General features: G+C 46.8%; 1 protein-coding gene across 4 annotated transcripts in view; it reads right to left on the reverse strand.

The window, feature by feature from the left end:
- Positions 1-13892, reverse strand: part of Fat2 (FAT atypical cadherin 2) — a 79876-nt gene that overhangs the window by 42960 nt on the left and 23024 nt on the right. For all 4 annotated transcript variants that reach the window (XM_005067749.4, XM_040748681.1, XM_040748680.1 and 1 more), the window contains 4 exons: positions 9958-13228; positions 5182-5496; positions 1175-1233; positions 61-372 (listed from right to left, as the gene is read on the reverse strand). In XM_005067749.4, the coding sequence (XP_005067806.1) occupies positions 61-372; positions 1175-1233; positions 5182-5496; positions 9958-13216 (3945 nt within the window). In that variant the 5' untranslated portion in view covers positions 13217-13228. The remainder of the gene's footprint in view (positions 1-60; positions 373-1174; positions 1234-5181; positions 5497-9957; positions 13229-13892) is intronic.

A 13892-nucleotide genomic window follows, 5' to 3' on the forward strand; every position in this document is an offset into this window, starting at 1 on the left:
AGAAAGAAAGAAGAAAAATCACTAGCCGCTTCTCCATTCTGCAAACCCTCGGCCACTCACCGTTAGGATATTGTACTCTCCTGCTGCAAAAGTGCTGCTGGAAGACACAACCCCTGTGACGGGGTCAATTCTGAAGCCCTCCTCGTCACTCTCCTCAATGCTGTAGGTGATACTGCCATTGAGACCTTCATCTGGGTCTGAAGCCACCAGCCTGTACACAGGCCCTGAGGGCAAGGGGTTCAATCTCTCAGGAAGGCGGACATTGAAGAGCTTGTGGGAGAAAATGGGTGGGTTGTCGTTGACATCCAAGATGCGTACCACCACTCTTGAGGTGGACTTTAGTGGGGGCTCCCCGTTATCCAGCACAGTCACCTGTAGACAGAACGGTGCGTGAGCTCCTGTGATGCCACTGGAGGCAGTGCCTAGAGCTACCACGCTGCTAAAGCTGATTGCTGTTACTGCAGTAATCTGCCTTTGGAACAGCAAGAACAGAAAGGAACCGGAGAGAACCAGAAGAAATCATTGATAGAATCTATTGTGAAAGCCAAGCCTTCACAAAGAACAATCACTGCTACTACGTCAACAGGAAGCTGAGCTGAAGGAATTTTGAGATGTTGTCATAGACATTTTGTCCCCACATAGCTGTTTTAACAATGCTGGTAAAGCTGTCATCTGTGAGAACAATGTCAGATGCTCCTTTTGCTACACCAGTTCCAGCAATGCCCAAGGCAAATCCAACACAGATCCAGGAGACAAAAACACTTATCCTGGCCCCACGTGGATCGTAGTAAAGGACCATTAAGTGGTTTGCTCTCCCCAAGCCAGGAGGGATGGGCTAGAAACAAGCTCGCACTCCCACTCCCCACACTTCCTTCAGGCATTACTGGTTAACCGAGACTTCCTGCCCTGCCTGGATGTGGTTTCGGATCCCTTCCCTCCTCGGCACAGAAGAGCTAGTGAAGACCTAAGCCACAGAGAGACTCAACTGAAATAGGTCATCCTGTCCCACCTCAGCCTTACACCCCAGCCCCAGCCAGCACACTGGAACCATGAAGCGGGCTGTCTACATGAAGCGGGCTGCCTACATGAAGCTGGCTGTCTACATGAAGCTGGCTGCCTACAGCTCAGTCTTCTGGTGTTCCCAAAGGCAGTGCCTCGCCTCCCCGCCACTTACCTCCAGGACATGCTCATCTTTGTTCTCTCGGTCCAGCTGTCTGGCAGTGGACAGGACACCTGGGAAGGGATGGATGGAGAGAGATATGAACAAGGGGCTCCTAGGGCCTTGTTACTAGGTTAGGCTCAATATCACACACAACTCTCAGGTAGAAGTCCTGGTGCTTTTGGGAAATTTTAGAGCTCTGGAGAAATAGAAGGGATGGTGATGAGATGGCAGACATGAACAGAGAATTTGCTAACTGAAGTTCCCACCTAAGTCCACTTTCACCATGAGGCAGGAACGATGGGTCCTGCCTCAGCCTCCTGAATGCTGGGATTAAGGGCATGTGACACCACACCCAGTCCCTATCCATAGCTGAATGGGATTTGTATATGGACTTTCAGGAGGTAACTAGGGTTAGGTGAAGTCATGAGAGTGGGGTCCCTATAGGGTCTTAGTGGCTTTTTAGAAAGAGGAGAGACTTGACCTAACACACTCTGTTTTGCTAGATGATGCCCTCCACTAGGATGTCACGCAGCAAGATGCCCCCACAAGATGGCAGCACCATGCTCCTGAATTTCTCAGCTGCCAGAACCACAGGCTAAATGAACCTGTGTTCTTTATCAGTTATCCAGCCTGTGGTACTCAGTTATAGCAACGTGCAATGGTCTAAGACAGCAGCCCAGAAACTTCCCAAGACCTCACCAGTATCACATGGTGGAAATGGGCTATCTGCAGACCATGGCCTCTATCCTCATCTTCCTCCCACCTGGAGGTTCTCGGGTCACCCTCCCCAGTCCTCTGAGACTGCTGCTTATCTCTACTCCCTTCTACAGTTTGGCTACACCCAGCAGCCTTTTCCCTCCCCTGAGCGCCCACAGCACCTGTCTAACTGCATACACTTTACTCTTTTGTGCTGCTCCTACAGTATTTATCCCTAAATGTTTATGGTCCCAATGGACTGACTTCCCCAAGTTATAGAACAAAATCACATTTCTCTTTACATCTCTTTACAGCTTTAAGGCTTCACAGGGTAACCTCTTTTAAGCATTTGCTGGGTAAGTGTATGGACCACAAACAAGAACTCATTCATCCACTTAACAATTACTAATTGAGCTTCTACTGTACTCTACTGTCAGGTACTAAAAACACTAAGGCAGGCAAAAGCAGCCAGCTTTCCTTTTCAGGGATCTGTGGAAGTCCAGTGGGCATGGAGAATTAGTGGAACAAATCACTTGAATGAATACAGTGGGCCATGTGGTACATTAGCAACGCTAGTGGTTATGTTACACTATTAGGAAATATAGCTGGTTGGGCTCTGTGGGAGACTAGAGGCCACACACAGACAAAAAGAGAGGGGGAAGCCTGACATGTCGCCAAGCTTTTAACCCCGGAACAGGCAGATCTCTGTGAGTTCAAGGCCAGCTTGGTCTATTTAGCAAGTTCCAGACCAACAAGAGCTATACAGTGAGAAAGGGGGTAGTGACTCCTGATTGGGACAGCAGCCTGTTCCAAACCCCATGTTAAGAGCCTCTACGGTCTAAAGCAGCTATGAGCGAGAATTCCCAAAGAAGCTATGTTTGGGTGTGAATAACAACAAAAATCTCCTGGAAAGAGTCTGTCTGCAGAGACCGATGGACAATTGGAATTTCAGTCCTGTGGGGAGACTGGAATTTGGTAGGTTCACAGGTGAATTACTTTATCTGGGGCAGGTTTTAGCTTCTGGAACAGCCATTTCTTGCCTCACTATGTAGCTGAACTATAACACCTTGTGATAATAAATAAAAACCTCTTAGAAGCTATTAACTTAGCAAAACACTAGCTTCCGCCAATCCAAGAGCTAAGAATGTCGTCAGACAGCATCTTGGGTCTATAAAAGTTCCCCCATCTCGATGTATCTGCCTCTCTGGTGTGCCCACAATATAGTTTATAGTTGCCTAGATTTATGGCTCTCTTTGTTCTGTAAAACTATAAAAAGCCCTGTGAAACTGCATCCGCATTGGAATGTGGAGTTTGACTGGGGTGACCTAAATCTGTGCTCCCAGGCCATGGCCACTCAGAATGGCTCCAGAATAAACTATCAATTATTTCCTTTAAGATGAGAGTTGTGGTCTTCATGTTGATAGCCATGTGACTAGAGCCAAAAGGGGTGCCGTGAGAGGGGTAAGGTGAAACCAGAGAGGTCAGGCGGGCCAGTTTAGGCGCCAGTTTGTGGGGCACAGGGAACCCTGACTTCATCTCATGGACACAGAGAAGACTTCCAGGCTTCTGTGGTGGAGATGTGGATGATATGATGGCTTCCGTGAAGAAGGTGGCCTAGGGACTGATGGCGGGTACAGTTATCGTGTTAAAAGGGAGACTTCACAATAGCCACGATTTCTTCTGCCTGGCTGCGGGAAAGCCTGGAGCGCTCCTGCCTGCAAGGGCATCTTGCCAGGCCTGCTGCCAGAGGACTGTTGACAGTAAATAGAAGAAGGATTGGGAGAAGCTGAGGAGTTAATGCCTCAGGTGAGGGATCCCCTCCCTCTTCTGAAAAGAGGAGTGTGGGGTAGAGAGGTGGGGGCAGGACATTGGGGACATGGGGTGAGCCTGAGGGGTGAACTTGCTTAGACTTATTTTCTAAAAGAAAATCTCCCTCAGCTCAAAGAGAGAGAATGTAGCTACAGCCTGAGGTCAAAGGTTAACCCAAAAGGCTCTCACTAGTCTTCAGTGTCAAAGACTCTTGGCATTCCCTACCTACTGTTATAGGAAAGCCTATAAGCAACCCTCCTTTCCCCTCTACAGTCTGTTATTCTGGGGCAAGAGAACATTTTGCGTAGGAAAGATAGGGTCACATGGAAATGTCAGCTTTCCCTACAGTAGGCCCTTAGCATGTCTCACACTCTGTAGAACAAGAGTGGCAGGTGACATAACTAGAGGAAATAGACTGGAACTAAGACAACAGAGGTGGGGGAAGGGTCTGTGGGGGCCAAAGAATGTGCATACGATCTGCTGTCAGCCTCTGGTATACGGCCCTCTGGGAATGTGGGGAGATTTTGTCAGAGCATGCTGTTTTTGAAGAACATCCAGAGATCTGGAATGTTCTGTGGAATTTGCCAATATGGACTACAACTTGGCAAATGTGTGCCCAAAGTTTGTATGAGTCAAACCAAATATCTTCGGAGGGCTCTCCCTGGCCCATTCCTGCAACAGGGAGACCCTGGATTCCTCTGAACCATCTTCCTTGACCTGTGAGAAGGCTGTGGGGTCTAGGTGGGAACACAATTGTTACTGTTTCATGGGCAGATCTTAGACTTGTCTGCAATAAGAGCTGTCATAGTTAGCTTTAGTTGTTGACTTGGCACAGCTTAGAGTCATTTGGGAAAAAAAGCTTCAACTGAAGAATTGCCTAAATCAAATTGGCTATGTGCATGTCTGGGGAAGGCTGGCTTGATGGTTAATTGATGCACGAAATCCAGCCCACTGCAGGTGGCACCATTCCCTAGGCAGACAGTCCTGGTCTGCATAAGAAAGTAGCTAAGCATGAGTCTGTGAGTCAGCCAGCCAGTCAGCCAGTAGGCAGCATTCCTCCATGGCTTCTGCCTTGGGTCCCTACCTGACTTCCCTCAGTGATAGACTGTACCTGGAAGTATAAGCCAATAATATCTATTTATTGAATAAGCCCTTTTCTCCCCTAAGTTACTTCTGATTAGAATGTTTTTACCACAGCAACACAAAGAAAATAGAACAAAAGCTAATAGTAGCTCTGGCCATGGCTATGACTTGGGGGAAGAGTCAGTTTGAGAGCATTTGAAGGACTGAACTAATCTCAGCTTGACTTCTGGGTCACCTGCTGGATCCCAGGGAAGAAAGATTTCAACGAATTCTCATTTTCTTGTGGAGATAGGCATTGTTGAAAAATATATCAACTTTGGCACTTAGGAGAATGCTATGCTTGTGTTAAAGTATGCTTTTCTGAGTCTGCCCTCCAAAGAACCACTTTGTAGATTTATATATCCCTGTCCTTCCAGCTTTCTGGGCCTCACCTGTGAGTGGATGAATGGCGAAGTACCCCATGTGGTTCCCACTGGTGAGGTTGAAGGTCAGCTTCCCTTGAGAGCTGGAGTCTGGGTCCCAGGCCTCCAGTTGAAGCACAGAGGTACCCAAAGGAGCATCTTCCTGGACAGAGGGGTAGAACACCGGTCGAGACATGCAGGGTATGTTGTCATTGATGTCTGTAACCTCAATGTAGACTTCAGTGACAGCAGAGAGGGGAACAGAGCCCCTGTCCACAGCCAGTACTGTCAACCAGTAGTAGGGTGTGAATTCTCGGTCCAGAGGTACCAGAGTCTCGAGCATTCCTGGGGATAGCAAGTGACAAAATCCAATATACTCAGATCTCAGAGAGGTTTGTAACCACCCTACCTGGGCTGGGGAGATGGCTCTGTGAAATCCCTGCATTACAAGTATGAGAACCTGAGTTCAGATCTCCAATACCCACAAAAGAATCACGTATGGTGTAGTGTGCCCAAAACCCCAGCACTTGGTAGAGGCAGAGGAGTCTGGGGCTTGTTTTCTGCCAAACTAGCTGAATCAGTGATCCTTCTGTTTCCTTAACAGACTGTCTCAAACAGTTAAGTGGAGATCAACAGAGGATGAACATTAGCATCAACCTCTGGCCTCTATGTGCCTGCCCACATGTCCATGGGCGCATTTATACATGTATATACAACGCACACACACATGAACCTGTATACACACACACACACACACACACATACACACACACACACACACACGCGCGCGTGCGCGCGCATGTGAACCTGTATTCTCTCTCTCTCTCTCTCTCTCTCTCTCTCTGAATAAACATCACCCTACCCATCCTCTGATGGGTGCTATGGAAAGGCTGTTGACAGACAACCCAGGTGAAAGAGGATAGGGTTGTCAGTATGAGGTGGGAGATGCTGAGTTGGACACCAGGGTGTGGGGGGATAGAGGCAGGAAGTGATGTAGAACTTCTCAACTTTACTAAAACAACCTCTTATTTCTGGCATGCAGCCATATACAATGCTTCCAAAGACAGTGGAAATTTATCAGCTTCTCCCAATTCCTTCAACCTGAGTTCCAACTAGTCACCTCACAGTCTGTAAGTGGGATATCCTACAGTTGGCCTTAACCTGATCCCGACAGTCCTGCAATCCTGTCCTGCAATCTTCACATTAAAGGTTAGAGGTTTGAGGGATACACTTCTGCTCTCTACTTCCTCATGGTTTTAGGGGCTTAGCTCCATTCTCTAGTTCATTCACTCTGCAAACTGCCTATGAGGGCCAGCCCTGTTCTAGAACAGGAGGCTCTAACAGTGGGCACCCTCAGCTGACAGGTCTGCATGACGGGGCAGGGTTTAGACTCACAATCACAGCAAAGCAGGCCAGAGGTGACAAACGGGGAAACTGAGGCCCAGATAGGGAGTAAAAATTTGGTCAAGATTATATATCAAGGAAGAAGAAGAGCTGGGACTGAACATGGTGCACATCATTAATATCTCAGCAGTGGAGAAACAGAGGCAGGCAAATCTTTGTGAGATTAGGGCCAGCCCAGTCTACATAGAGAGTTCCAGATCAGCCAGGGATATGCAGAAAAATCCCTGGAGAAAGAAGAAGAAGAAGAAGAAGGGTGAGGGGAGGAGAAGGAAGAGAAGGAGGAGAAGGAAAGAAAGATTGAGAGATCTGGGTTTAAAGTCTACTAAATGGAATACTCTTCCCACACACTACCTTGTCTTTCACCCTGGAAACAAACTATTATTTCAGACTGTAAGATATATTACAGAACCATAGTAGTAAAGCAATACAATATTGGCACAAAAACAGACATGTAAGCCAAAGAAACAACATCAAAGACACAACCATGAATACATGTAACTTCAGATATTTAGTATTTGACAAAAATGCCAAAAGCCATATGCTAGAGAAAATAAATCGCCTTTAACAAATGGTACTGGGAAAACTGGGGGGGTGGGGGTCCAGTTGCAAAAGAATGAAATTACACCTGTATTACCTTGCACAAAAACTAACTCCAAAGACCTAACTTTGAACCTGAAACTCTGAAACCATCAGAAGAAAGCATAGGCAGTGCCTACAGAGTACAGGTGTAGGACAGGACTTGCCGAATTAAGACCAACAAGTGACTTCATAAATCTACAAAGATTTGCACAACTAAAGAAACAATCAACCGGGAAAAGAGGAAGCCGACAGAATGGGAGAGAATCTTTGCCAGCTATACATCTGACAGAGGATTAATATCCAGAATATATAAACAACTCAAAAACAGAAAAAAAAAACAAAGAGAAGATGAACAAGAAGAAGACTAAGAAATATCTAAAAAAATATTCATCATCCCTAGCAATTAGGGAGATGCAAATCAAAGCAACTTTGAGTTTTCATCTTACCCCATCCAAATGGCAAAGATCAACGGAACAACTGACAACAAGTGTTGGAGGTGATGTGGGGAAAAGGGAACCCTCATTCACTGTTGGTGGGATTGCAACCTGGTGCAGTCACTATGGAAATCAGTATGACAAATTCTCAAAAAGCTAAAGTAAATTTACCCTATGACTCAGGTATATGACTCTTGGCATCGGCCATATTCTATTCCACAGATACTTGCTCAGCTATGTTTCCTGCTGCTCTATTCACAATAGCTAGGAAATGTCCTTCAGCTGATGAATGGATAATGAAAATGTGATACATGTACATTACAGAAAACTATTCAGCTTTAAAGAAAAATTAAATCATGAACTTTTCGTGTAAATGGATGGAACTAAAAGAGATCATATTGAGTGGTGTAACGCAGACCCAGAAAGACAAATGTTGCGGTTCTTTCTTATTGTAGGCTCTTAGATCCAAATCTTTATATGTGAGTACATAGCCCATAGTAACCACAGAAACCATGAAAGTGAAACAAGATCATCGCCAGGATGTGTGACTTGGGGAGCAATAGAGTGGGGGAATTGCAGTGTACACATAATCTGATCCAGGAAATGGAAAGGGGAGGCTTATTGAGATGAGGGCAGGGCATAAATACCAAAGAAGGCTGGAGGACGGCAAAGGGGAATAGCGGGGTACAAGTGATCTGGGGGAGTGCAAAGTGGGGACTTTTGGGGAAGGGGAGGAGGATTAATCCAGAAGAAAGAGGGAAGTGGGTGAAATAACAAATAATGACTTCTGAAAAGTCACTATTTACCAAAAAAAAATACCCAAACACCTATAATAGACGTAATTCCATATGTAAATATTCTTGTAGGGTTTTAATAAGTATTGTCATCTAGACTGATGGTGCTATCTCTAAGAGCCAAAGACCATCTAAACAAAAACCCCAACACCAGACATGAGAAACCCTGTTTTAAGTTGTTGGCCAGGGCTGTCCAAGAGATTCTCAAAGCACACACTCTATTGCTGTTGCCATTGGTTTCTTCCCAGAGGTGATATGTGAGTCCCTATTACTGAAGACACCATGCACTTCCAAAACAGGGCCAGAGATCCCTGAGCTGGAACTGGCCTGAAGACTCCCTCCCCCCTAGGACTAGCTTTCATAGTACCAGAAGGCACCATGTAAGCTTCCAAAGGAGGGAGGCAAGCAACAGTCCTAACCAGCTATGATGCCTATGAACCACATCAGTAAACATTATAGCACAAAAACCCTAGTAGTGGCAAGAATACCTTGGTGGTGACCAACAGTACTCTAATTGGGCTTAAGACCTGCTCAACAAGAAGGAGACCATGCTTAGTACTGGAAACCTAGCTGACTATTCATTGCTAGTGAAGTCATGGATACTGGAGGAGAATCTACAACTACTAATTTACTAATCCAATATAATCCCTAACAATAATCTATGCATTTGTCCTTTTATCCACAGATATGTATAGTCTTCTTCTCTCATCAAGGAAGCTTCTCTTTTCAACAGATGGAGACCATTACAGAAAACCACAACCAATCAAAATGCAGAGTTGTGGAGCCCAGTCCCACTGGATACATCTACAGAAATTCCTAAGGCTCGGGGAACGTTGTCGGAGATTGGGTGGGAAGACTATAAGAGCCAGACAGCCATGGAGTTTGCTGGACATTACATTTCTTAGTAATAACGGAAGCCACCCCCAGGGTCTCAGCAATGTGACTGCCCAAATGTGATCTGAACAGGGATACCAATGAACATGCAAACTAGGTGGAGAGAAGGCCAAGAGGACTCTACACACAAAACTATAGGCAACTAAGGGAGGGTGGGAATGGGAGAGGGGGCCTCCTTCCTCAAGGAAGAGAAGACCAGCTGGTTGTCCAGTGACAAATGGTCAGTCTTGAAAACATACACACAACATTATAGGTAGCATTATATAGACAGGATGAATAGGCTATATTTAGGAATATGCATGTATGTACACATACATATATGCATGCAATAATAATTAGTTTTTTAAAAAGAGTCCATGAATTTGAAGGAAAGCAAGGAAGGGTACATGGGAGAGTTTAAAGGGAGGAAACAGAAGGAGGAAATGTTATTAAATTATAGTTTCAAAAATGAAAAAAGATATAATACCATCATCTATCACTTTCATAAATTGAGTATGATGTTTATTATGCATATAACATATATTTTACACAAATATGTGTATATATGTGTGAACCTAGATAAAAAACTGCAGTAAAAATCCTCATAAAGACAAATTTAAAATGCAAGGATCAAGAGGGTGAATCCCCACTTGTTGCCCCTGTGTCCCCCTTCAGCCCACTATTCTCCAGGTCCTAGCACCCCATGTACCTCACTCCAGTACCTGTGTCTTGGTTGATGCTGAAGGCTTCCAGGCCAGTGCCAGCCCGTAGGAAGTACTGGAGCTCTCCATCCAAGCCACCATCTTCATCCTGGGCTGTGACTACCATCACCTGGGTCCCTGCAGGGCTGTTCTCCTGCACCTGGCCCTGGTACACGAAGGATGAAAAGTGGGGAGAGTGGAGATTCTCATTTACATCCAGGACTAACACTTCTACATGGCAGAGGGTCCTGCGGGCTAGAGGTCTCCCACTGTCACTGGCCCAAAGGCTCAGATTGTAACCAGCCCGCCTCTCAAAGTCCAACTCTCTTTCCAGACTCAGAGCTCCAGTCATTGGTTCCACCCGGAACGTTCCATGGACATCATCAACCAAGATATATTTCACTTCACCTGCAGGGCCAAGGTCAGGGTCAGAGGCATCTAGAAATGTCAAGACTGTCCCAAGGGGCAGGTCCTCTGGCACCTTTAGCCTATTGTGCTCTGTGATGCATTGGGGAGCGTTGTCATTGGTATCCTCTAATGTGACTATCAAGTCTGTGACAGAGAAGAGCTGGTGGCCCTTCATGGGCTGGTCCCTGGCCTCTACCTTGAGTATGTACTGAGGCTCTGATTCCCGGTCAAGGTGTCCTGTGACAACCAGCTCCCCAGTGAGTGGGTGGAGAGAGAATTTCTCTGTGGGGGTTAGCAGGGAGTAGCGAACCCTCCTGTTATCTTCTGAGTCAGCGTCTTTTGTCTTCAGTTCTGCAATTGTGGTTCCAACTTCTGTGTCCTCAGAAATGGTGAGCTGGTACCCACCTGGAGGAAATCTGGGTGGGTTATCATTCCAGTCTTTCACAGTCACTGTCAACAGCTTCCAGGAGGACTTCTGGGGAATTCCCAGGTCGTACACAGTTACATTGAGGACATAGAAGCTGGTGGTCTCATAGTCTAAGGCTGCTGCCACTGTGAGCAACCCCGTCTTCAGCTCAATGTCAAAACAACCTTCCTCATTGCCATCTGCAATCACATAGACCAGGCTGCCATGAAAGCCAGCATCTGGGTCAGTTGCCGCCAGGCGGGCCAAAGGGGTGTTGATGGGAACCTGTTCCAGAATGTCAATGGTCTGGGGGAAGTGGTCCTCAAACTGGGGAGCATGATGGTTGATCTGATAGTTGCTGAGGGAGGTGAATTCCTCTTCACCCAACTCTTGGCCCTGAAGCCCAGCGGACTGGAGGATGGTCTTTGTGATATAAGTCAGCACTCCTGTTTTATCACACTGTACAGGAACCTCAGAGTGAGGGTCCTTCACCACAGTGACTTTCAGAGTTGTGGGGGAGGCATAATTGTTGCCATCAGAGGCTGTAATCTTCAGAGAATAGATGGTAGGTCGAACAGCAGTGACATCCATGAAAGAGCGTTTGAGAGTTATCACCCCCGAGAAATGGTTGAGATGGAAATAGTCTTGTTCGTTGCCAGACACAATTTCATATCTTAGGTTCTGAAGTTCATCCATGTCTATGGCGGACACAGCCATTATCGATTTCCCAACTGGCGCATCTTGACGAAGGGACACGGTACAGTTGACTTCCTCAAACATAGGCTGGTTGTCATTCAAATTCTTGAGCCTCAGAGAAACAGACACCTCCTTCTCCTGTCGAAAAGGAGACCCCCAGTCTGATGCCCGGACCCGGAAGGTATATATTCTTTTCATGAGTTCATAGTCCATAGGTTTAGTGGTGGAGATGACCCCCAAATAAGGGTCAATAGAGAATGGGACTACTTTGGAGCCAACAATAGAATAGGTGACACATCCATTGTCCCCATGGTCCTGGTCTGTGGCTGTCACAGTCAAAACACTGGTACCAGGAGGGATGTTCTCATCCAAGGTACCTTCATAGGAAGACCTGTTGAAGACTGGGGCATGGTTGTTACAGTCCACAATGTCAACGATCACAGTGGTGGTGGCCAGGCCCAGGGAGGTTTTCACGTGGAGCTGATACTGGCTTCCGTCATGGAAGTCCACAAGCTTCATGGTGGTGATCAGGCCTGTGCGAGCATTGAGCTTGAATACTGTGTTCCCAGAGGATGGCTTTAGAGCATATCGCAAAGTGGGGAGGGCAGTCGTGACCTTTACCAAAGCCACACGACTTCCAGGTGGAGAGAATTCACTGAGCTTTACTCTGTAAACAGCTTTCTCAAATCTGAGGTTGGTCAGCCTGGAGGGTGGGAAATGGAAGGCCCTGATGGGGGAGTGGGCAGGAGGTCTGCTTCTACTGTGGGCCTGGAAGCTGAGGTTGAAGCCATGAAGGTGTTCTGCCCAGTTAATGTCCCTAACTGCTACCAAGTTGAACTCATTGTCTTGGGCATAGGACTTGAATGCTTTAAAGTACTTTCCAGGATCACCACCGACCACCTCCAGGGAATCTACCTCATCTCCGGAGCCATTTGTATCCACCTTGACAGTGGCATAGATGGCACCTTCATCACCATCTGGTGGAGTCATGACCACGGAGGTGATAGCTGGGGGCTTCCTGTGCACAGGCTCCACATAAATTATCAATGTAGCCAAGTTGCCAAACCCATTGCCCTCTGAGATTTTCCTCATGCGGTCCACAGCCAGCACCTGGAGCTCATACTTCCCTCTCCATGTGACATTCAGCTTCCCAGCCACGGTGACCACCCCACTAGTGGGATGGATGGCAAACGCCTCTGACCTGGCATTAAAAGCATAATAGAACTCAGCGTTCTGGCCCAGATCAGCATCCGTGGCAGTCACTTTGCAGATGGGGCTCTTGAGGGGCATGTCCTCAGAGATGGTGACTCTGTAGGAAGGTGGGGAGAAGAGGGGCTTCAGGTCATTCTGGTCCAGGATGTGGACCACGACTTGGGTTAGCGCTTCAAACTCCAGGCTCTTATCTGAGGCTTGCACTACGAGCATGTAGCTGTCTCGAACCTCCCTGTTGAGAAGCGCTGTGTTGCTGCTCTTGGTCCTTATTCTAAGAAAGCAGAAGTTGCCCACCACATACTCCTCAGTCTTGAACACTCCAGCTGCGTCTCCAGAGATGATCCGGTACTTCACCACCCACTGGGGATCCGCCAGGTACATGCCCATCTTCACTGGACTCTCCACATAGGTCTTGGGAGCAGAGTTTTCATAGATGGTGGCATTGTACAGGGAATGTGTGAAGCGCCAAGCCAAGGGAGGAATGGTTTCTTCTAGGGGCTTTTCACAGGCCGCACGGTGGAGCAACAGAATGACTAGACCCAGCAGGACAATAGTCATGGTGAAAAGCTCCTAAATAAGAAGAGGGAAAGGGTTCAAGTTGGGGAGGAAACAGCTCCTATCATCGTGGTTCTTTCTTTTTTAAAAGCATATATTAATTGTACTTAATAACTGGTTTGATTATGACATTTTAATACATAAATATAATGTGTGTGATCATGTTTACCATCTTTATTCCTCCTCTCATTCCCCCAAGTCTTCTCCCTCAATAATGCAAGGGAGGGTGCAGAATAAAAAGTTCCCCACCCATTGCTGTGGACAGAGCCTCTACATGACTTATCCTGTGTCAGAACACAGACAGCTGGAGATAGCCTCTCAGGGGCCTCCTGTGGATATATCCTAGTTCTGATCACTCATTGGTCTCCCCCCTCCGAAACCTCTGTGAATACCTTGTGAAGGTAAAATTGTTCCAACTCTTAGACAAGGATCTAAGACTTAGCTATTTCTCTTGGTAAGACCCCTTCACTGGTGCTGAGCCAGAGCCAAACTGTACTGCACCTGTGCACACAAGGACTACAGGAAAGTGCCACCACCAAGATCCCAGACCTGGCACCAGGCTACCTAGATCTCAACCCCAGCTCTCCATTTGCTGAATGGGTAGCCCTCCAGAAAGTCTCTGCCCTCTATGAACCTTGATTCTCTATTCCATGACATAGGCATAAAAACAGTATCTAGA

The sequence above is a fragment of the Mesocricetus auratus genome, unplaced genomic scaffold (assembly GCF_017639785.1).
Source record: "Mesocricetus auratus isolate SY011 unplaced genomic scaffold, BCM_Maur_2.0 Super-Scaffold_100007, whole genome shotgun sequence".
NCBI classification, from domain to species: domain Eukaryota; kingdom Metazoa; phylum Chordata; class Mammalia; order Rodentia; family Cricetidae; genus Mesocricetus; species Mesocricetus auratus.